Source organism: Microtus oregoni, unplaced genomic scaffold (genome assembly GCF_018167655.1).
Source record: "Microtus oregoni isolate MIOR12 unplaced genomic scaffold, Mior012 000062F_ref0000492, whole genome shotgun sequence".
In the NCBI taxonomy this organism is placed as follows: Eukaryota; Metazoa; Chordata; class Mammalia; order Rodentia; family Cricetidae; genus Microtus; species Microtus oregoni.
This window is the reverse complement of record NW_024543872.1, coordinates 8308426-8331553: the sequence shown is the minus strand read 5'-3', so window position 1 is coordinate 8331553 and position 23128 is coordinate 8308426. Positions and strand designations below refer to the sequence as shown.

Genomic DNA, 23128 nt, shown 5'->3' with positions numbered 1-23128 from the left:
AGGAAGTGTCTTGGAAACAGCAGAAGGAATCCACATTGGTAAAACTGCCTATGATCTCCATTCCTTTCCCATCTCCATCCTTTCCTCCATCCTTCTGATCTGCTCCGCTGCTTTACCCTTCTCTAGAGCATCCGCCAGGTTTTCTGACCTCAAAGGTGACAAACAGCTAGTGTCTTTGCTGTTATGTTGAGACAGATGCCTGTAACCCAGGTTGGTCTTGATCTCCTTGTGTCCCTGCTGGGGATACAAGCTTTACCCAACATGCCATGCTTATGTGCTCTTGGAGATCAACCCCAGGACTTCATGCATGCTAGGCAAGCGCTGGCTCTACCAGCTGAACTACACCCGAAGACCTCACATTTAGGGTTGTGATAAGTTCACACTGGAACTGAGTGCCTGGAGCAGAGTCCAGAAGTGGACCGATCGTTCCAACATCCTGATCTCTGTCTTTTTCTCTGCAGGTCTTCCAGACTGGGTCGTCTTCTCGGTTCCAGCCACAGAGTTAGGGTTGCCCCTCGGCTCCCAAGGGACAACTCTCATTCCCCATTTCCGTACATCTCTAGCGAATGGCTAAGAAAAAGTGAAGAGCCAAGCATAGATGCAGGCTCCGGACTGAGCACGCGCGAGAGACAAGCAGAAGAGGCTTCGTGTTCCCTTGGCCTGCTGCTGACAGCTGCAGTGAAACTAGGCAGCGGCCACACTGCTGTGGCAGAAGGCAGTCACCAACTAGGAAGGTCTCTAATTAGTCTTGTGGCCCCGCCCACTTTTTTTCCTGGATTCAAGGCAATGTTGCCTCAAAACAAGGACCAGGTGCTGCTACAGAACACAGTACCCCCAGGGTGTCCCCCTCGGGTCCTCTGACAGTTTGCTGACTGCCCTCCATCCAACTTAGCATCTCTCTCCCCCCATCAGTCCCTCCCTCCTCCCCACCTACCTTTGCCATCTCACAGGCCAGCCTATTTTTCCTTCTCTTCTCCGCCACAGCCCCACTCTCCTGGGCCTCGTTTCTACTCTTCCTCTCGACTCAAATTCTGACTTTATTCCCCTCCCATTCTCTTCCTCCCTCCCGAGTTCCCCCACTTTCTTTCACCAGAACTACCCTTGTCTTCCTTCAGGACACTCATCCCCTCCCCTCAACTACCAGCTGGGCGCCTCCCCTCCTCTTTCCCATCACTCTTCTCTTTCCCAGGTACAAAATTCCTCTCCTCACTCTTGCCAGTCTCCTCCCCAGCTCCAGGGCATCCATAGTTCCCCAGCCACGTCCCCCAGCCCCAGCCCCCCTTCTGGAGGGATTTCCAGTAACAAACAAACATGGCGGTGTCCTCAATCCAAAAACACCAGGTCCCTTGGGGTGGCAGGGGGATGCAAGGCAAGCAAGGTGGACCCTGCAGAGTTCAAGGACCGAATGGCCCTCGCCCAAGCCCTAGCCGTCCGTGTGGGGCGCCGCAGAATTGCAACAGATCTCCAGCTACTGCTTCTGCAGCGCCTGTGGCTCGGCACATCCACACCCGGCCAGGCCCCAGTCGTGGAGTATCCCATTTGTCTACAGTGCCTCCAGCCCCGCACCCGGTCTTGCCCCACCCCCAAGTACAAGATGGGGGCAAGGCTTCTTGCCTTCCCTCAACTACTGCCCTGTGCTCAGGGCCAGGAGTCTGGGCCTCTCCGCATAGGTATTGGCTTCGGCCTCCACGTGTCTCGGGGCCAGGCCAAAGCCTTGCATTTGCTACCACCAAAAAAACGGCAGGAAGCAAGTCCTCAAGGAGAGGTCGTCCTGAGGCAACCGCCTACAACCCAGACCCCAGAAGCTCAAGTTATGGACACACTCTCCCAGGCCGGGCCCCTCAAGTTTGCAGGCCTCCAATCACTAAAATCCAGCCAATGTTCCGTGCCTCCAGCTCAGGCACCAAGATGGGTCACTGCCTCCCTAAGGCCCAGATTGTCTACAGCCCCAAAGAGGTTGCCAGAATCTATTCTCCCAAAGTTACCACCTTAATTCCAGAGCAGCGGAGACCCTATGGAACACCCTCTCCAAACCCCACCCTCCCTACCAGGTCTTCTCAGACCTTAGGAAGCCACAGCAACACCTTGAAGGGCTGGCTGGCCGGAGGCCAAGTGTGTTCTCCTGCCCTGAACCCTGGAAACCCCTTGTGGAGTCTGCTCTCCCCTGGTTGAAGACCAGAAGCACCCAAGGCCCCATTCAGCCTTCACTGTATCCAATAAAGTCTAACCCTGAGACTTGTGTCTGTGTCCTACTGTGCCCACAGGGTGGATTCAAGGGCTATAGGATACGGTCTCTCAACAAGGTTGGAGGGAAAAGGAAGGTCAAGGACAGAAAGTGCCACACATCCCAGTATCTGAGCTGCTTAGAGACCTCTGCAAGGCCCTTTTCTGGTTTAATTCTAGTCTGTGGACACATAACTGGAATCAAAGAAGAGGTCACTGGGCCCATTTCTCAGGGCATGCCTGGGTGGACACACAGCAGCCCATTTTCCTCATTGGGAAAGACATGGCGAACAACTCATTCACAGACAAACAAAGAAATCCCATGTACAGGCCAGAAGGCTCCAGGACTGGAGAGGTGGCTGAGTGGTTCGCTAGCTGCTGCTCCTGCGAGTTCAGGTACAATTCTCAGCACCCATATGGCAGCTCACAACTGCAACCCTAGTGCCAGGAGACCTAACACCCTCCTCTGGCTTCTGTGGGCACACTATGACCTCTGTGACATAGGCTTTTGATACCAGAGAAAGCCGCTTCCAGGGAATGAGCCCCTCAGCTCCTACTGGGGGCAGCAATGCCGCCCCTTAGGCAAAGCTTCAGTCTCTGGGAGCCATTTACCTGCTGACCCTACTGTTGCTGCCACTGGGTCTGACAGTCACCTCTGTCAAGGCCAGGTTGAGTGAGAGGGACACCCACTGTGAAGGGTGACAAGTGGCCAGGGGAGCCAGCATGCCAGGAAGTCAGGATGCTTACAAAATCTGTGTGTCAGGGATAGAGGGACAAAACCCTGCACCACAGAAGAGCTCTGCCAGACAGAGGCCTTGAGACACCACTAGGAGTGGAATTCGGGGTAAGAGTCTGTGTAGGGGTCAGAGGCTGGAGGCAGAGGAGACTGTTTTGTGACTCTGCTTTCTCTTCCCTTTTTGAGGAAGTGTCTTGGAAACAGCAGAAGGAATCCACATTGGTAAAACTGCCTATGATCTCCATTCCTTTCCCATCTCCATCCTTTCCTCCATCCTTCTGATCTGCTCCGCTGCTTTACCCTTCTCTAGAGCATCCGCCAGGTTTTCTGACCTCAAAGGTGACAAACAGCTAGTGTCTTTGCTGTTATGTTGAGACAGATGCCTGTAACCCAGGTTGGTCTTGATCTCCTTGTGTCCCTGCTGGGGATACAAGCTTTACCCAACATGCCATGCTTATGTGCTCTTGGAGATCAACCCCAGGACTTCATGCATGCTAGGCAAGCGCTGGCTCTACCAGCTGAACTACACCCGAAGACCTCACATTTAGGGTTGTGATAAGTTCACACTGGAACTGAGTGCCTGGAGCAGAGTCCAGAAGTGGACCGATCGTTCCAACATCCTGATCTCTGTCTTTTTCTCTGCAGGTCTTCCAGACTGGGTCGTCTTCTCGGTTCCAGCCACAGAGTTAGGGTTGCCCCTCGGCTCCCAAGGGACAACTCTCATTCCCCATTTCCGTACATCTCTAGCGAATGGCTAAGAAAAAGTGAAGAGCCAAGCATAGATGCAGGCTCCGGACTGAGCACGCGCGAGAGACAAGCAGAAGAGGCTTCGTGTTCCCTTGGCCTGCTGCTGACAGCTGCAGTGAAACTAGGCAGCGGCCACACTGCTGTGGCAGAAGGCAGTCACCAACTAGGAAGGTCTCTAATTAGTCTTGTGGCCCCGCCCACTTTTTTTCCTGGATTCAAGGCAATGTTGCCTCAAAACAAGGACCAGGTGCTGCTACAGAACACAGTACCCCCAGGGTGTCCCCCTCGGGTCCTCTGACAGTTTGCTGACTGCCCTCCATCCAACTTAGCATCTCTCTCCCCCCATCAGTCCCTCCCTCCTCCCCACCTACCTTTGCCATCTCACAGGCCAGCCTATTTTTCCTTCTCTTCTCCGCCACAGCCCCACTCTCCTGGGCCTCGTTTCTACTCTTCCTCTCGACTCAAATTCTGACTTTATTCCCCTCCCATTCTCTTCCTCCCTCCCGAGTTCCCCCACTTTCTTTCACCAGAACTACCCTTGTCTTCCTTCAGGACACTCATCCCCTCCCCTCAACTACCAGCTGGGCGCCTCCCCTCCTCTTTCCCATCACTCTTCTCTTTCCCAGGTACAAAATTCCTCTCCTCACTCTTGCCAGTCTCCTCCCCAGCTCCAGGGCATCCATAGTTCCCCAGCCACGTCCCCCAGCCCCAGCCCCCCTTCTGGAGGGATTTCCAGTAACAAACAAACATGGCGGTGTCCTCAATCCAAAAACACCAGGTCCCTTGGGGTGGCAGGGGGATGCAAGGCAAGCAAGGTGGACCCTGCAGAGTTCAAGGACCGAATGGCCCTCGCCCAAGCCCTAGCCGTCCGTGTGGGGCGCCGCAGAATTGCAACAGATCTCCAGCTACTGCTTCTGCAGCGCCTGTGGCTCGGCACATCCACACCCGGCCAGGCCCCAGTCGTGGAGTATCCCATTTGTCTACAGTGCCTCCAGCCCCGCACCCGGTCTTGCCCCACCCCCAAGTACAAGATGGGGGCAAGGCTTCTTGCCTTCCCTCAACTACTGCCCTGTGCTCAGGGCCAGGAGTCTGGGCCTCTCCGCATAGGTATTGGCTTCGGCCTCCACGTGTCTCGGGGCCAGGCCAAAGCCTTGCATTTGCTACCACCAAAAAAACGGCAGGAAGCAAGTCCTCAAGGAGAGGTCGTCCTGAGGCAACCGCCTACAACCCAGACCCCAGAAGCTCAAGTTATGGACACACTCTCCCAGGCCGGGCCCCTCAAGTTTGCAGGCCTCCAATCACTAAAATCCAGCCAATGTTCCGTGCCTCCAGCTCAGGCACCAAGATGGGTCACTGCCTCCCTAAGGCCCAGATTGTCTACAGCCCCAAAGAGGTTGCCAGAATCTATTCTCCCAAAGTTACCACCTTAATTCCAGAGCAGCGGAGACCCTATGGAACACCCTCTCCAAACCCCACCCTCCCTACCAGGACTTCTCAGACCTTAGGAAGCCACAGCAACACCTTGAAGGGCTGGCTGGCCGGAGGCCAAGTGTGTTCTCCTGCCCTGAACCCTGGAAACCCCTTGTGGAGTCTGCTCTCCCCTGGTTGAAGACCAGAAGCACCCAAGGCCCCATTCAGCCTTCACTGTATCCAATAAAGTCTAACCCTGAGACTTGTGTCTGTGTCCTACTGTGCCCACAGGGTGGATTCAAGGGCTATAGGATACGGTCTCTCAACAAGGTTGGAGGGAAAAGGAAGGTCAAGGACAGAAAGTGCCACACATCCCAGTATCTGAGCTGCTTAGAGACCTCTGCAAGGCCCTTTTCTGGTTTAATTCTAGTCTGTGGACACATAACTGGAATCAAAGAAGAGGTCACTGGGCCCATTTCTCAGGGCATGCCTGGGTGGACACACAGCAGCCCATTTTCCTCATTGGGAAAGACATGGCGAACAACTCATTCACAGGCAAACAAAGAAATCCCATGTACAGGCCAGAAGGCTCCAGGACTGGAGAGGTGGCTGAGTGGTTCGCTAGCTGCTGCTCCTGCGAGTTCAGGTACAATTCTCAGCACCCATATGGCAGCTCACAACTGCAACCCTAGTGCCAGGAGACCTAACACCCTCCTCTGGCTTCTGTGGGCACACTATGACCTCTGTGACATAGGCTTTTGATACCAGAGAAAGCCGCTTCCAGGGAATGAGCCCCTCAGCTCCTACTGGGGGCAGCAATGCCGCCCCTTAGGCAAAGCTTCAGTCTCTGGGAGCCATTTACCTGCTGACCCTACTGTTGCTGCCACTGGGTCTGACAGTCACCTCTGTCAAGGCCAGGTTGAGTGAGAGGGACACCCACTGTGAAGGGTGACAAGTGGCCAGGGGAGCCAGCATGCCAGGAAGTCAGGATGCTTACAAAATCTGTGTGTCAGGGATAGAGGGACAAAACCCTGCACCACAGAAGAGCTCTGCCAGACAGAGGCCTTGAGACACCACTAGGAGTGGAATTCGGGGTAAGAGTCTGTGTAGGGGTCAGAGGCTGGAGGCAGAGGAGACTGTTTTGTGACTCTGCTTTCTCTTCCCTTTTTGAGGAAGTGTCTTGGAAACAGCAGAAGGAATCCACATTGGTAAAACTGCCTATGATCTCCATTCCTTTCCCATCTCCATCCTTTCCTCCATCCTTCTGATCTGCTCCGCTGCTTTACCCTTCTCTAGAGCATCCGCCAGGTTTTCTGACCTCAAAGGTGACAAACAGCTAGTGTCTTTGCTGTTATGTTGAGACAGATGCCTGTAACCCAGGTTGGTCTTGATCTCCTTGTGTCCCTGCTGGGGATACAAGCTTTACCCAACATGCCATGCTTATGTGCTCTTGGAGATCAACCCCAGGACTTCATGCATGCTAGGCAAGCGCTGGCTCTACCAGCTGAACTACACCCGAAGACCTCACATTTAGGGTTGTGATAAGTTCACACTGGAACTGAGTGCCTGGAGCAGAGTCCAGAAGTGGACCGATCGTTCCAACATCCTGATCTCTGTCTTTTTCTCTGCAGGTCTTCCAGACTGGGTCGTCTTCTCGGTTCCAGCCACAGAGTTAGGGTTGCCCCTCGGCTCCCAAGGGACAACTCTCATTCCCCATTTCCGTACATCTCTAGCGAATGGCTAAGAAAAAGTGAAGAGCCAAGCATAGATGCAGGCTCCGGACTGAGCACGCGCGAGAGACAAGCAGAAGAGGCTTCGTGTTCCCTTGGCCTGCTGCTGACAGCTGCAGTGAAACTAGGCAGCGGCCACACTGCTGTGGCAGAAGGCAGTCACCAACTAGGAAGGTCTCTAATTAGTCTTGTGGCCCCGCCCACTTTTTTTCCTGGATTCAAGGCAATGTTGCCTCAAAACAAGGACCAGGTGCTGCTACAGAACACAGTACCCCCAGGGTGTCCCCCTCGGGTCCTCTGACAGTTTGCTGACTGCCCTCCATCCAACTTAGCATCTCTCTCCCCCCATCAGTCCCTCCCTCCTCCCCACCTACCTTTGCCATCTCACAGGCCAGCCTATTTTTCCTTCTCTTCTCCGCCACAGCCCCACTCTCCTGGGCCTCGTTTCTACTCTTCCTCTCGACTCAAATTCTGACTTTATTCCCCTCCCATTCTCTTCCTCCCTCCCGAGTTCCCCCACTTTCTTTCACCAGAACTACCCTTGTCTTCCTTCAGGACACTCATCCCCTCCCCTCAACTACCAGCTGGGCGCCTCCCCTCCTCTTTCCCATCACTCTTCTCTTTCCCAGGTACAAAATTCCTCTCCTCACTCTTGCCAGTCTCCTCCCCAGCTCCAGGGCATCCATAGTTCCCCAGCCACGTCCCCCAGCCCCAGCCCCCCTTCTGGAGGGATTTCCAGTAACAAACAAACATGGCGGTGTCCTCAATCCAAAAACACCAGGTCCCTTGGGGTGGCAGGGGGATGCAAGGCAAGCAAGGTGGACCCTGCAGAGTTCAAGGACCGAATGGCCCTCGCCCAAGCCCTAGCCGTCCGTGTGGGGCGCCGCAGAATTGCAACAGATCTCCAGCTACTGCTTCTGCAGCGCCTGTGGCTCGGCACATCCACACCCGGCCAGGCCCCAGTCGTGGAGTATCCCATTTGTCTACAGTGCCTCCAGCCCCGCACCCGGTCTTGCCCCACCCCCAAGTACAAGATGGGGGCAAGGCTTCTTGCCTTCCCTCAACTACTGCCCTGTGCTCAGGGCCAGGAGTCTGGGCCTCTCCGCATAGGTATTGGCTTCGGCCTCCACGTGTCTCGGGGCCAGGCCAAAGCCTTGCATTTGCTACCACCAAAAAAACGGCAGGAAGCAAGTCCTCAAGGAGAGGTCGTCCTGAGGCAACCGCCTACAACCCAGACCCCAGAAGCTCAAGTTATGGACACACTCTCCCAGGCCGGGCCCCTCAAGTTTGCAGGCCTCCAATCACTAAAATCCAGCCAATGTTCCGTGCCTCCAGCTCAGGCACCAAGATGGGTCACTGCCTCCCTAAGGCCCAGATTGTCTACAGCCCCAAAGAGGTTGCCAGAATCTATTCTCCCAAAGTTACCACCTTAATTCCAGAGCAGCGGAGACCCTATGGAACACCCTCTCCAAACCCCACCCTCCCTACCAGGACTTCTCAGACCTTAGGAAGCCACAGCAACACCTTGAAGGGCTGGCTGGCCGGAGGCCAAGTGTGTTCTCCTGCCCTGAACCCTGGAAACCCCTTGTGGAGTCTGCTCTCCCCTGGTTGAAGACCAGAAGCACCCAAGGCCCCATTCAGCCTTCACTGTATCCAATAAAGTCTAACCCTGAGACTTGTGTCTGTGTCCTACTGTGCCCACAGGGTGGATTCAAGGGCTATAGGATACGGTCTCTCAACAAGGTTGGAGGGAAAAGGAAGGTCAAGGACAGAAAGTGCCACACATCCCAGTATCTGAGCTGCTTAGAGACCTCTGCAAGGCCCTTTTCTGGTTTAATTCTAGTCTGTGGACACATAACTGGAATCAAAGAAGAGGTCACTGGGCCCATTTCTCAGGGCATGCCTGGGTGGACACACAGCAGCCCATTTTCCTCATTGGGAAAGACATGGCGAACAACTCATTCACAGGCAAACAAAGAAATCCCATGTACAGGCCAGAAGGCTCCAGGACTGGAGAGGTGGCTGAGTGGTTCGCTAGCTGCTGCTCCTGCGAGTTCAGGTACAATTCTCAGCACCCATATGGCAGCTCACAACTGCAACCCTAGTGCCAGGAGACCTAACACCCTCCTCTGGCTTCTGTGGGCACACTATGACCTCTGTGACATAGGCTTTTGATACCAGAGAAAGCCGCTTCCAGGGAATGAGCCCCTCAGCTCCTACTGGGGGCAGCAATGCCGCCCCTTAGGCAAAGCTTCAGTCTCTGGGAGCCATTTACCTGCTGACCCTACTGTTGCTGCCACTGGGTCTGACAGTCACCTCTGTCAAGGCCAGGTTGAGTGAGAGGGACACCCACTGTGAAGGGTGACAAGTGGCCAGGGGAGCCAGCATGCCAGGAAGTCAGGATGCTTACAAAATCTGTGTGTCAGGGATAGAGGGACAAAACCCTGCACCACAGAAGAGCTCTGCCAGACAGAGGCCTTGAGACACCACTAGGAGTGGAATTCGGGGTAAGAGTCTGTGTAGGGGTCAGAGGCTGGAGGCAGAGGAGACTGTTTTGTGACTCTGCTTTCTCTTCCCTTTTTGAGGAAGTGTCTTGGAAACAGCAGAAGGAATCCACATTGGTAAAACTGCCTATGATCTCCATTCCTTTCCCATCTCCATCCTTTCCTCCATCCTTCTGATCTGCTCCGCTGCTTTACCCTTCTCTAGAGCATCCGCCAGGTTTTCTGACCTCAAAGGTGACAAACAGCTAGTGTCTTTGCTGTTATGTTGAGACAGATGCCTGTAACCCAGGTTGGTCTTGATCTCCTTGTGTCCCTGCTGGGGATACAAGCTTTACCCAACATGCCATGCTTATGTGCTCTTGGAGATCAACCCCAGGACTTCATGCATGCTAGGCAAGCGCTGGCTCTACCAGCTGAACTACACCCGAAGACCTCACATTTAGGGTTGTGATAAGTTCACACTGGAACTGAGTGCCTGGAGCAGAGTCCAGAAGTGGACCGATCGTTCCAACATCCTGATCTCTGTCTTTTTCTCTGCAGGTCTTCCAGACTGGGTCGTCTTCTCGGTTCCAGCCACAGAGTTAGGGTTGCCCCTCGGCTCCCAAGGGACAACTCTCATTCCCCATTTCCGTACATCTCTAGCGAATGGCTAAGAAAAAGTGAAGAGCCAAGCATAGATGCAGGCTCCGGACTGAGCACGCGCGAGAGACAAGCAGAAGAGGCTTCGTGTTCCCTTGGCCTGCTGCTGACAGCTGCAGTGAAACTAGGCAGCGGCCACACTGCTGTGGCAGAAGGCAGTCACCAACTAGGAAGGTCTCTAATTAGTCTTGTGGCCCCGCCCACTTTTTTTCCTGGATTCAAGGCAATGTTGCCTCAAAACAAGGACCAGGTGCTGCTACAGAACACAGTACCCCCAGGGTGTCCCCCTCGGGTCCTCTGACAGTTTGCTGACTGCCCTCCATCCAACTTAGCATCTCTCTCCCCCCATCAGTCCCTCCCTCCTCCCCACCTACCTTTGCCATCTCACAGGCCAGCCTATTTTTCCTTCTCTTCTCCGCCACAGCCCCACTCTCCTGGGCCTCGTTTCTACTCTTCCTCTCGACTCAAATTCTGACTTTATTCCCCTCCCATTCTCTTCCTCCCTCCCGAGTTCCCCCACTTTCTTTCACCAGAACTACCCTTGTCTTCCTTCAGGACACTCATCCCCTCCCCTCAACTACCAGCTGGGCGCCTCCCCTCCTCTTTCCCATCACTCTTCTCTTTCCCAGGTACAAAATTCCTCTCCTCACTCTTGCCAGTCTCCTCCCCAGCTCCAGGGCATCCATAGTTCCCCAGCCACGTCCCCCAGCCCCAGCCCCCCTTCTGGAGGGATTTCCAGTAACAAACAAACATGGCGGTGTCCTCAATCCAAAAACACCAGGTCCCTTGGGGTGGCAGGGGGATGCAAGGCAAGCAAGGTGGACCCTGCAGAGTTCAAGGACCGAATGGCCCTCGCCCAAGCCCTAGCCGTCCGTGTGGGGCGCCGCAGAATTGCAACAGATCTCCAGCTACTGCTTCTGCAGCGCCTGTGGCTCGGCACATCCACACCCGGCCAGGCCCCAGTCGTGGAGTATCCCATTTGTCTACAGTGCCTCCAGCCCCGCACCCGGTCTTGCCCCACCCCCAAGTACAAGATGGGGGCAAGGCTTCTTGCCTTCCCTCAACTACTGCCCTGTGCTCAGGGCCAGGAGTCTGGGCCTCTCCGCATAGGTATTGGCTTCGGCCTCCACGTGTCTCGGGGCCAGGCCAAAGCCTTGCATTTGCTACCACCAAAAAAACGGCAGGAAGCAAGTCCTCAAGGAGAGGTCGTCCTGAGGCAACCGCCTACAACCCAGACCCCAGAAGCTCAAGTTATGGACACACTCTCCCAGGCCGGGCCCCTCAAGTTTGCAGGCCTCCAATCACTAAAATCCAGCCAATGTTCCGTGCCTCCAGCTCAGGCACCAAGATGGGTCACTGCCTCCCTAAGGCCCAGATTGTCTACAGCCCCAAAGAGGTTGCCAGAATCTATTCTCCCAAAGTTACCACCTTAATTCCAGAGCAGCGGAGACCCTATGGAACACCCTCTCCAAACCCCACCCTCCCTACCAGGACTTCTCAGACCTTAGGAAGCCACAGCAACACCTTGAAGGGCTGGCTGGCCGGAGGCCAAGTGTGTTCTCCTGCCCTGAACCCTGGAAACCCCTTGTGGAGTCTGCTCTCCCCTGGTTGAAGACCAGAAGCACCCAAGGCCCCATTCAGCCTTCACTGTATCCAATAAAGTCTAACCCTGAGACTTGTGTCTGTGTCCTACTGTGCCCACAGGGTGGATTCAAGGGCTATAGGATACGGTCTCTCAACAAGGTTGGAGGGAAAAGGAAGGTCAAGGACAGAAAGTGCCACACATCCCAGTATCTGAGCTGCTTAGAGACCTCTGCAAGGCCCTTTTCTGGTTTAATTCTAGTCTGTGGACACATAACTGGAATCAAAGAAGAGGTCACTGGGCCCATTTCTCAGGGCATGCCTGGGTGGACACACAGCAGCCCATTTTCCTCATTGGGAAAGACATGGCGAACAACTCATTCACAGGCAAACAAAGAAATCCCATGTACAGGCCAGAAGGCTCCAGGACTGGAGAGGTGGCTGAGTGGTTCGCTAGCTGCTGCTCCTGCGAGTTCAGGTACAATTCTCAGCACCCATATGGCAGCTCACAACTGCAACCCTAGTGCCAGGAGACCTAACACCCTCCTCTGGCTTCTGTGGGCACACTATGACCTCTGTGACATAGGCTTTTGATACCAGAGAAAGCCGCTTCCAGGGAATGAGCCCCTCAGCTCCTACTGGGGGCAGCAATGCCGCCCCTTAGGCAAAGCTTCAGTCTCTGGGAGCCATTTACCTGCTGACCCTACTGTTGCTGCCACTGGGTCTGACAGTCACCTCTGTCAAGGCCAGGTTGAGTGAGAGGGACACCCACTGTGAAGGGTGACAAGTGGCCAGGGGAGCCAGCATGCCAGGAAGTCAGGATGCTTACAAAATCTGTGTGTCAGGGATAGAGGGACAAAACCCTGCACCACAGAAGAGCTCTGCCAGACAGAGGCCTTGAGACACCACTAGGAGTGGAATTCGGGGTAAGAGTCTGTGTAGGGGTCAGAGGCTGGAGGCAGAGGAGACTGTTTTGTGACTCTGCTTTCTCTTCCCTTTTTGAGGAAGTGTCTTGGAAACAGCAGAAGGAATCCACATTGGTAAAACTGCCTATGATCTCCATTCCTTTCCCATCTCCATCCTTTCCTCCATCCTTCTGATCTGCTCCGCTGCTTTACCCTTCTCTAGAGCATCCGCCAGGTTTTCTGACCTCAAAGGTGACAAACAGCTAGTGTCTTTGCTGTTATGTTGAGACAGATGCCTGTAACCCAGGTTGGTCTTGATCTCCTTGTGTCCCTGCTGGGGATACAAGCTTTACCCAACATGCCATGCTTATGTGCTCTTGGAGATCAACCCCAGGACTTCATGCATGCTAGGCAAGCGCTGGCTCTACCAGCTGAACTACACCCGAAGACCTCACATTTAGGGTTGTGATAAGTTCACACTGGAACTGAGTGCCTGGAGCAGAGTCCAGAAGTGGACCGATCGTTCCAACATCCTGATCTCTGTCTTTTTCTCTGCAGGTCTTCCAGACTGGGTCGTCTTCTCGGTTCCAGCCACAGAGTTAGGGTTGCCCCTCGGCTCCCAAGGGACAACTCTCATTCCCCATTTCCGTACATCTCTAGCGAATGGCTAAGAAAAAGTGAAGAGCCAAGCATAGATGCAGGCTCCGGACTGAGCACGCGCGAGAGACAAGCAGAAGAGGCTTCGTGTTCCCTTGGCCTGCTGCTGACAGCTGCAGTGAAACTAGGCAGCGGCCACACTGCTGTGGCAGAAGGCAGTCACCAACTAGGAAGGTCTCTAATTAGTCTTGTGGCCCCGCCCACTTTTTTTCCTGGATTCAAGGCAATGTTGCCTCAAAACAAGGACCAGGTGCTGCTACAGAACACAGTACCCCCAGGGTGTCCCCCTCGGGTCCTCTGACAGTTTGCTGACTGCCCTCCATCCAACTTAGCATCTCTCTCCCCCCATCAGTCCCTCCCTCCTCCCCACCTACCTTTGCCATCTCACAGGCCAGCCTATTTTTCCTTCTCTTCTCCGCCACAGCCCCACTCTCCTGGGCCTCGTTTCTACTCTTCCTCTCGACTCAAATTCTGACTTTATTCCCCTCCCATTCTCTTCCTCCCTCCCGAGTTCCCCCACTTTCTTTCACCAGAACTACCCTTGTCTTCCTTCAGGACACTCATCCCCTCCCCTCAACTACCAGCTGGGCGCCTCCCCTCCTCTTTCCCATCACTCTTCTCTTTCCCAGGTACAAAATTCCTCTCCTCACTCTTGCCAGTCTCCTCCCCAGCTCCAGGGCATCCATAGTTCCCCAGCCACGTCCCCCAGCCCCAGCCCCCCTTCTGGAGGGATTTCCAGTAACAAACAAACATGGCGGTGTCCTCAATCCAAAAACACCAGGTCCCTTGGGGTGGCAGGGGGATGCAAGGCAAGCAAGGTGGACCCTGCAGAGTTCAAGGACCGAATGGCCCTCGCCCAAGCCCTAGCCGTCCGTGTGGGGCGCCGCAGAATTGCAACAGATCTCCAGCTACTGCTTCTGCAGCGCCTGTGGCTCGGCACATCCACACCCGGCCAGGCCCCAGTCGTGGAGTATCCCATTTGTCTACAGTGCCTCCAGCCCCGCACCCGGTCTTGCCCCACCCCCAAGTACAAGATGGGGGCAAGGCTTCTTGCCTTCCCTCAACTACTGCCCTGTGCTCAGGGCCAGGAGTCTGGGCCTCTCCGCATAGGTATTGGCTTCGGCCTCCACGTGTCTCGGGGCCAGGCCAAAGCCTTGCATTTGCTACCACCAAAAAAACGGCAGGAAGCAAGTCCTCAAGGAGAGGTCGTCCTGAGGCAACCGCCTACAACCCAGACCCCAGAAGCTCAAGTTATGGACACACTCTCCCAGGCCGGGCCCCTCAAGTTTGCAGGCCTCCAATCACTAAAATCCAGCCAATGTTCCGTGCCTCCAGCTCAGGCACCAAGATGGGTCACTGCCTCCCTAAGGCCCAGATTGTCTACAGCCCCAAAGAGGTTGCCAGAATCTATTCTCCCAAAGTTACCACCTTAATTCCAGAGCAGCGGAGACCCTATGGAACACCCTCTCCAAACCCCACCCTCCCTACCAGGACTTCTCAGACCTTAGGAAGCCACAGCAACACCTTGAAGGGCTGGCTGGCCGGAGGCCAAGTGTGTTCTCCTGCCCTGAACCCTGGAAACCCCTTGTGGAGTCTGCTCTCCCCTGGTTGAAGACCAGAAGCACCCAAGGCCCCATTCAGCCTTCACTGTATCCAATAAAGTCTAACCCTGAGACTTGTGTCTGTGTCCTACTGTGCCCACAGGGTGGATTCAAGGGCTATAGGATACGGTCTCTCAACAAGGTTGGAGGGAAAAGGAAGGTCAAGGACAGAAAGTGCCACACATCCCAGTATCTGAGCTGCTTAGAGACCTCTGCAAGGCCCTTTTCTGGTTTAATTCTAGTCTGTGGACACATAACTGGAATCAAAGAAGAGGTCACTGGGCCCATTTCTCAGGGCATGCCTGGGTGGACACACAGCAGCCCATTTTCCTCATTGGGAAAGACATGGCGAACAACTCATTCACAGACAAACAAAGAAATCCCATGTACAGGCCAGAAGGCTCCAGGACTGGAGAGGTGGCTGAGTGGTTCGCTAGCTGCTGCTCCTGCGAGTTCAGGTACAATTCTCAGCACCCATATGGCAGCTCACAACTGCAACCCTAGTGCCAGGAGACCTAACACCCTCCTCTGGCTTCTGTGGGCACACTATGACCTCTGTGACATAGGCTTTTGATACCAGAGAAAGCCGCTTCCAGGGAATGAGCCCCTCAGCTCCTACTGGGGGCAGCAATGCCGCCCCTTAGGCAAAGCTTCAGTCTCTGGGAGCCATTTACCTGCTGACCCTACTGTTGCTGCCACTGGGTCTGACAGTCACCTCTGTCAAGGCCAGGTTGAGTGAGAGGGACACCCACTGTGAAGGGTGACAAGTGGCCAGGGGAGCCAGCATGCCAGGAAGTCAGGATGCTTACAAAATCTGTGTGTCAGGGATAGAGGGACAAAACCCTGCACCACAGAAGAGCTCTGCCAGACAGAGGCCTTGAGACACCACTAGGAGTGGAATTCGGGGTAAGAGTCTGTGTAGGGGTCAGAGGCTGGAGGCAGAGGAGACTGTTTTGTGACTCTGCTTTCTCTTCCCTTTTTGAGGAAGTGTCTTGGAAACAGCAGAAGGAATCCACATTGGTAAAACTGCCTATGATCTCCATTCCTTTCCCATCTCCATCCTTTCCTCCATCCTTCTGATCTGCTCCGCTGCTTTACCCTTCTCTAGAGCATCCGCCAGGTTTTCTGACCTCAAAGGTGACAAACAGCTAGTGTCTTTGCTGTTATGTTGAGACAGATGCCTGTAACCCAGGTTGGTCTTGATCTCCTTGTGTCCCTGCTGGGGATACAAGCTTTACCCAACATGCCATGCTTATGTGCTCTTGGAGATCAACCCCAGGACTTCATGCATGCTAGGCAAGCGCTGGCTCTACCAGCTGAACTACACCCGAAGACCTCACATTTAGGGTTGTGATAAGTTCACACTGGAACTGAGTGCCTGGAGCAGAGTCCAGAAGTGGACCGATCGTTCCAACATCCTGATCTCTGTCTTTTTCTCTGCAGGTCTTCCAGACTGGGTCGTCTTCTCGGTTCCAGCCACAGAGTTAGGGTTGCCCCTCGGCTCCCAAGGGACAACTCTCATTCCCCATTTCCGTACATCTCTAGCGAATGGCTAAGAAAAAGTGAAGAGCCAAGCATAGATGCAGGCTCCGGACTGAGCACGCGCGAGAGACAAGCAGAAGAGGCTTCGTGTTCCCTTGGCCTGCTGCTGACAGCTGCAGTGAAACTAGGCAGCGGCCACACTGCTGTGGCAGAAGGCAGTCACCAACTAGGAAGGTCTCTAATTAGTCTTGTGGCCCCGCCCACTTTTTTTCCTGGATTCAAGGCAATGTTGCCTCAAAACAAGGACCAGGTGCTGCTACAGAACACAGTACCCCCAGGGTGTCCCCCTCGGGTCCTCTGACAGTTTGCTGACTGCCCTCCATCCAACTTAGCATCTCTCTCCCCCCATCAGTCCCTCCCTCCTCCCCACCTACCTTTGCCATCTCACAGGCCAGCCTATTTTTCCTTCTCTTCTCCGCCACAGCCCCACTCTCCTGGGCCTCGTTTCTACTCTTCCTCTCGACTCAAATTCTGACTTTATTCCCCTCCCATTCTCTTCCTCCCTCCCGAGTTCCCCCACTTTCTTTCACCAGAACTACCCTTGTCTTCCTTCAGGACACTCATCCCCTCCCCTCAACTACCAGCTGGGCGCCTCCCCTCCTCTTTCCCATCACTCTTCTCTTTCCCAGGTACAAAATTCCTCTCCTCACTCTTGCCAGTCTCCTCCCCAGCTCCAGGGCATCCATAGTTCCCCAGCCACGTCCCCCAGCCCCAGCCCCCCTTCTGGAGGGATTTCCAGTAACAAACAAACATGGCGGTGTCCTCAATCCAAAAACACCAGGTCCCTTGGGGTGGCAGGGGGATGCAAGGCAAGCAAGGTGGACCCTGCAGAGTTCAAGGACCGAATGGCCCTCGCCCAAGCCCTAGCCGTCCGTGTGGGGCGCCGCAGAATTGCAACAGATCTCCAGCTACTGCTTCTGCAGCGCCTGTGGCTCGGCACATCCACACCCGGCCAGGCCCCAGTCGTGGAGTATCCCATTTGTCTACAGTGCCTCCAGCCCCGCACCCGGTCTTGCCCCACCCCCAAGTACAAGATGGGGGCAAGGCTTCTTGCCTTCCCTCAACTACTGCCCTGTGCTCAGGGCCAGGAGTCTGGGCCTCTCCGCATAGGTATTGGCTTCGGCCTCCACGTGTCTCGGGGCCAGGCCAAAGCCTTGCATTTGCTACCACCAAAAAAACGGCAGGAAGCAAGTCCTCAAGGAGAGGTCGTCCTGAGGCAACCGCCTACAACCCAGACCCCAGAAGCTCAAGTTATGGACACACTCTCCCAGGCCGGGCCCCTCAAGTTTGCAGGCCTCCAATCACTAAAATCCAGCCAATGTTCCGTGCCTCCAGCTCAGGCACCAAGATGGGTCACTGCCTCCCTAAGGCCCAGATTGTCTACAGCCCCAAAGAGGTTGCCAGAATCTATTCTCCCAAAGTTACCACCTTAATTCCAGAGCAGCGGAGACCCTATGGAACACCCTCTCCAAACCCCACCCTCCCTACCAGGACTTCTCAGACCTTAGGAAGCCACAGCAACACCTTGAAGGGCTGGCTGGCTGGAGGCCAAGTGTGTTCTCCTGCCCTGAACCCTGGAAACCCCTTGTGGAGTCTGCTCTCCCCTGGTTGAAGACCAGAAGCACCCAAGGCCCCATTCAGCCATCCTTCCATTTCCACTACTCTACCCTTGGACAAAAATCAGAAATGTGTTCTAGCATTCTCATGAAAAGGGTTAGTATACTATCAATAATAACTCAATATGAAATCTAGATTACATAATTACATGACGGTATCTCCTTATGGACGCACGGGTGAATAGCTTTTGGAAAGGATTTTAAAAGCTGTGCCAACTAACAGTTACAGTCTGATAGTGACTTAATTGGCAAGGTGGGGACAACGGGGGGGGGGGGGGGGGGGCGTGTGTGTGTGAAGGACAGATTTCCCGGAACACTGACATTTGAGGTAAGTCTCAATGTTTGTAGAGAAGTTTCTAGATGTAAGGGAAATAAAAAGGACCAAGTGAAGACTCTGAGGAAATCTGGAATGATAGTCCTCACCTACCTCTCCTCCGCCAGGTCACCAAGCCGGTAGTGTTTCCATGAGTGAGCTGAAGAGCCATGACAGTGATCCCGGTGGTCATGGCCTCTCCCTGGAGAAGAGGGGTGATGTGGAAGGCTGTGCCTCTGCCCTGGGGGTTGGAAGTAACGCCCAGCCCTGGGCACGAGGGTCAGGCTTCTGGAGCGAAATAAGTCCCAGGCCCAATATGGGCTCTCCACTCAGTCCCGCTGGGGGCGCCAGAAAACGACTCGCTGCTCCTACAAAGTGCGCAAGCGCAGTTGTCCAAGGCCCCCGGCAGCAATATGAAGCTTCACGCCCACCAGAAGGAAGGAAGCTTGTGTGAAGCCTACCTGGCTTAATAGACCAATTCTGAGGTAAAGAGCCAGGTCGGGAGTCAACACAAGGCTAGGCTGTCCCAACACACCCGAAGTTCCCAAGTTTCCTGGATCCTCCTGGGGCCCACGGGCCTCCCAAGCCTCTGCCCCAACTCTGTTGGATCCTGTTCTGGATCCCTCCGAGTTTGTCCCCTGCAGCAGCTCCTGTACGCTTCGCTCCGTCCAGGGAGCCATCCTGCTTTCACCACAGTGGGCTTTCTGAAGGGTAGAGGTGAGATGGCCAGAGACTGAGGGGCAAGCATCCTTGGCCTAGGCCCTCCTGGGATCCTGGACCTGAACCTGACCTGCAGCTAGCGGGCTCTGGTCTGGCTAGTTCTTTCCCGCCTGTTGTTACTTTTCTCCATTTCTCATCCACCCCCTATTTAATGGTTGGGTTATCCTGGTCTTTCAAACCCAGCTACCAGCTTGGGCAGGTGGAGGGCGGTTTATGGGAAATGCGAAGAGAAGACGGATCCTCGTTACCTTTCTGCATTCTTCCGATTCCAGTCACAGTAGCCATAGACTGTTGTCTTGTAATGTTCCTCCTTTTGGCCCAGAGCATGCCTCAAGGAGATGACACACCCCGGAGACTGTCCAAGACTGGAACAAGCCTCTACACAGTACTGGAACTAAAGAAAGGTGCCCGGCCTGAAGAGATCAAAAAAGCCTACAGGTTCAGACCCTGCCATTTACTCAACCCTGGTATTTCTCCTCAATCCCTTTACCTCAGCAGACCTTTTTTTTTTTTTAATCCTAAGAAGCTTTTATTTGGGGACCAAAGAAGGCCACCCCTTCTTCAGATGTGACCTTGTCTCCGTCTTGTGTACCTCTCATATACCCCATGCATCATCTAAAGATCCCACTCTGCCAATCCTCCTAACCTTCCCTTCTTGGCCACTTCCTACACCTCCCCCACTGTCCTTTGGGTATCGCCTGGGTAGGAAACTGGCCTTGCAGTATCACCCCGACAAGAATCCAGGGGACACTCAAGCAGCAGAATTCTTCAAAGAGATCAACACAGCCCATGCTGTACTCAGTGACCCTACCAAAAAGAAAATCTACGACCAGCATGGCTCACTGGGAATATACCTATTTGATCATTTTGGTGAAGAAGGCGTCAGATACTATTTTATTGCGAACAGCTGTTGGTTCAAGGTATCGTCATCTTCCTAGTCCCTCAAAGTAAGAAAGGAGTTGGAGGCGGGGGCTGGAGAGATGGCTCACAGTGGGAGTGTTTGATGCTCTTTTAGAGGACCTGGGTGCGATTCCCAGCACTCACATGGTAGCTCACAACATCCTGTAACTCCCGTCCCGGAGCTATCGTCTGGATTCTGCGGGCACCAGGCAAGCACATGGTGCACAGACATACATGAAGGCAGAACACCCACACATAAGATAAAGCCAGCTGCGGTGGCTCATGCCTCTGAGCTCAGCCCTTGGGAGGCACTGGGTAGCCTGGGCTACATAGTATGATTCTGTCTGTGTCGATAGAGTAAGGAAGGGGGAAGGGCTGCCTTCCTCTCTAGACAGATGCCTCTGTTCTCACTTTCTGGGCGTGAGGATGGCTGGAGGACCTGCAGGGAGCTACAAAAGGAACAGGGTGCCATGGCCTCTCCCCTGTCTTGTAGACACTCGTCATCCTTTGCTACCTCTTGACTTGCTGTTGCTGCTGCTGCTGCTGCTGCTTTTGCTGTGGATATCTTACGCCACCACCTGAGGAAGTTCACAGGAAGCATCAGAGAAACGTCTGTACTCAGCCCACCAGAGCAGGTAGGGAGGTGGGAACAGTCTCAAACAATTTATTCCCCCAGCCTCAAGGCTGCGGATGGCACCCAGGGCCTTCCACGTGCTGGGCCCCCAAGGCTGCGGATGGCACCCAGGGCCTTCCACGTGCTGGGCCCCCAAGGCTGCGGATGGCACCCAGGGCCTTCCACGTGCTGGGCCCCCAAGGCTGGGGATGGCACCGGGGCCTTCCATGTGCTGGGCCCCCAAGGCTGGGGATGGCACCCAGGATCTTCCATGTGCTGGGCCCTGGGTGCGATCCTCAGCCTTGAAGCTGGGGGAATAAATTGTTTGAGACTGTTCCCACCCCTGATAGTTAAAAGTATAAAATGGGATGTTGGTCGAAGTTCACACTATGCCACCTGGCAGTGCGAATGGGTGACGGTAAGGGAAGGGTTTTCTGGAACGGTTGTTACTGTAGATATGTGAGCATGTTGTAATTCCACCCCAGGAGCACAGTGCACGGTTAGAATAGAGAATGAAGACAGCGATGACTAACAAGGAAATGCAGAAGAGTGAGGTATGGAATGGAGGAGCCGCAATGGCTACCGGGGAAGAGAAGCCCATGAGACGGCTCAGCAGGTGAGGGGACTGCCACGAGCCTGACTCCCCGAGTTTGACCTCTGGGACCCACGTGGTGGAGAGAAAGGACTCCTGCAGATTGCCCTCTGATCTCTGCACACAGGCCATGGCACGGGAACCTACACTCGTATACACACGCACACATATATCATATATAATTATCTATGATATTCGTGTGCATCTGTGTACATAACACATATCTATATGTCTGTATACTTTAAAGCATAGATAGTACTTCAATTCTTGTTGGTTATCCTAATAAGGTTCCAATGAAACTGTTTCTGCCATTAGGTGCTGGGTCAGTGAGAGTCCCCCGCCACCCAGCCCACTGAACTCACTGAAGAGAGAAGCACGTAGCCCAATCCTGACATTGACCCTGACTTGACTCCTGTTCTTAAAAGCGGTCCATGCCAACATCAGTCCTAGAAAGGGCAACATCTCTCTCTGCCCTCAGGGTGCCACCAAGGCTGTGCACACAGAGCCTTCTGCCACTCTTCTTTAGCTCTAGGCCCTCCCCATTGTTATCCACGCGAGGTCTCAGGCCGTGGTGGCAGGCGTGTCCTGAGAACTCTTTTTCCAGTGCATGCCTAGCTACTTGCCATGTCAGATGGGTCCCTGGGCACTTGCTGATCAGCTTCACCAAGCCCCTCCTCACCAAGCAAGGTGACTGCTGTCCCAAGAGCTGGTGGCCCAGCTAATCCTCCTTTGTTGCGACTTTGTGTACCGAGAACTTCTAGCACTGGCCTCATTTCTTAGCAATGCCCCTTAGGGAGGCAGGTCTCACCCTCTTCTCTTATCTCCACCATTGGCAATGACACCCTACTCATAAGACAGCTTGGGAAATATGTGAGTGCACCTGAGGTTTGTGTTTCCCTTTGGACTTCAGCCTCATCCCTGGACCCGCTATCAGCCGTGGTCCTGTGGATTGGCTACAGCCCATGCACCAGGGCCTCTGCCTCCACCCTTTAGACACCTCATAAAGACCCATCACCGTGTATTTGTTCCAAACGCAGGGGCGTGGACTGTGATGGAGACAGATGGTACACGGAAACGTCACTCTAGCCTCAGTGCTGTTGGCTTGGCGCCCTCTCCAGATCCTCTTTACCGTTTCTTACTCACACGGAACAGGGCCTATGAACCCTCAAACCTCTGTGCCCTCACTGGGAGAAGGGCTAAATAAAGAATGTCGATAATGAAAGAGCTTTGTCCGATTCCAGTGTATGGTGGACCTCCCAAAAAGACAAGTTGTGTGGGGGACAGAGGAAAAGTCCAAAGTCTACTGCTCATGTCTGGGATGAGACTGTGTGGTCAGCAGAGTTGATTCCCAACGGTCCTAAGATTTCTCTACAGACTGGCTCACTGGTGTTCCAGATATCTGTGGCATGTGGATTCTTCTAGCCACATCTGTTTCTCACAACTTTTTTTTTTTCAAGACAGGGTTTCTTTGTGTAACAGCTCTGATTGTCCTGGAACTCTTGCTTTGTAGACCAGGCTGGCCTCAGACTCACTGAGATCTGCCTGCCTCTGCCTCCCAAGTGCTGAGATTAAAGGCATGCACCACCACAGCCAGCTTAACTTTTTTCTTTTTATTTATGTATGTTTGTGTGTGCATCTGTGTGCATGTCCGTGTAAATATTATTATGCACATGTGTCTGTGCATGCCTATAGAGGCCAGAAGAGGGCGCTGATTCCCTTGGAGCTGGGGTGATGGGACAGATGGTTGTGAGGGTTGGGTTCTGAACTCCAGTCCTCATGAGTGAATGGCAGGCTGCCTTAGCCACTGAGACATCTCCAGTCCATGCTTGTCTCAGTTTCTAAGCAATTTTAGCATCCTTGAAATTGCATCTCTACTATAGTGGCGGACCAGAATCACACACTCTTGCGTCCGCATCATAAGGCAGGCACAGCAGCCTTCTCTTGCCTCTTCAGCTGCTCTCCTATGATGACATAACAGGCTATCCAAGGGTGACGTAGTCAGTCCGTGGAATGTGCTTGTCTAGCACATGAGACCCCTGCGTTGATTCCCAGCACCTCATAGACTGGGAATGAATAATAGTGCTCTCCTCTGACCCCAG

The 23128-nt window shown here is 54.1% G+C and overlaps 1 protein-coding gene and 6 pseudogenes across 1 annotated transcript; all 7 read left to right on the top strand.

The window, feature by feature from the left end:
• The first annotated feature begins 786 nt into the window (after positions 1-786).
• Positions 787-1993, top strand: LOC121439625 (annotated as a pseudogene).
• Positions 1994-3929: 1936 nt separating this feature from the next.
• Positions 3930-5136, top strand: LOC121439624 (annotated as a pseudogene).
• A 1936-nt stretch (positions 5137-7072) lies between these two features.
• On the top strand, positions 7073-8279 carry LOC121439623 (annotated as a pseudogene).
• Positions 8280-10215: 1936 nt separating this feature from the next.
• Positions 10216-11422, top strand: LOC121439622 (annotated as a pseudogene).
• Positions 11423-13358: 1936 nt separating this feature from the next.
• Positions 13359-14565, top strand: LOC121439621 (annotated as a pseudogene).
• A 1936-nt stretch (positions 14566-16501) lies between these two features.
• Positions 16502-17708, top strand: LOC121439620 (annotated as a pseudogene).
• Positions 17709-19249: 1541 nt separating this feature from the next.
• Positions 19250-22022, top strand: LOC121439619 (dnaJ homolog subfamily C member 5G-like). Its single transcript, XM_041640154.1, has 4 exons — positions 19250-19362; positions 19631-19844; positions 20318-20459; positions 21940-22022. The coding sequence occupies exons 1-4, from the start codon at positions 19250-19252 to the stop codon at positions 22020-22022; spliced, it is 552 nt and encodes a 183-aa protein (XP_041496088.1).
• The last annotated feature ends 1106 nt before the right edge of the window (positions 22023-23128 follow it).

Coding starts and splice junctions, on each gene's coding strand:
- LOC121439619 (XM_041640154.1), top strand. CDS start 19,250: ATGCCTCAAGGAGATGACACACCCCGGAGACTGTCCAAGACTGGAACA. Junction 19,845..20,317: donor CGAACAGCTGTTGGTTCAAG/GTATCGTCATCT, acceptor CCTGTCTTGTAG/ACACTCGTCATCCTTTGCTA. Junction 20,460..21,939: donor TACTCAGCCCACCAGAGCAG/GTAGGGAGGTGG, acceptor TTTGGACTTCAG/CCTCATCCCTGGACCCGCTA.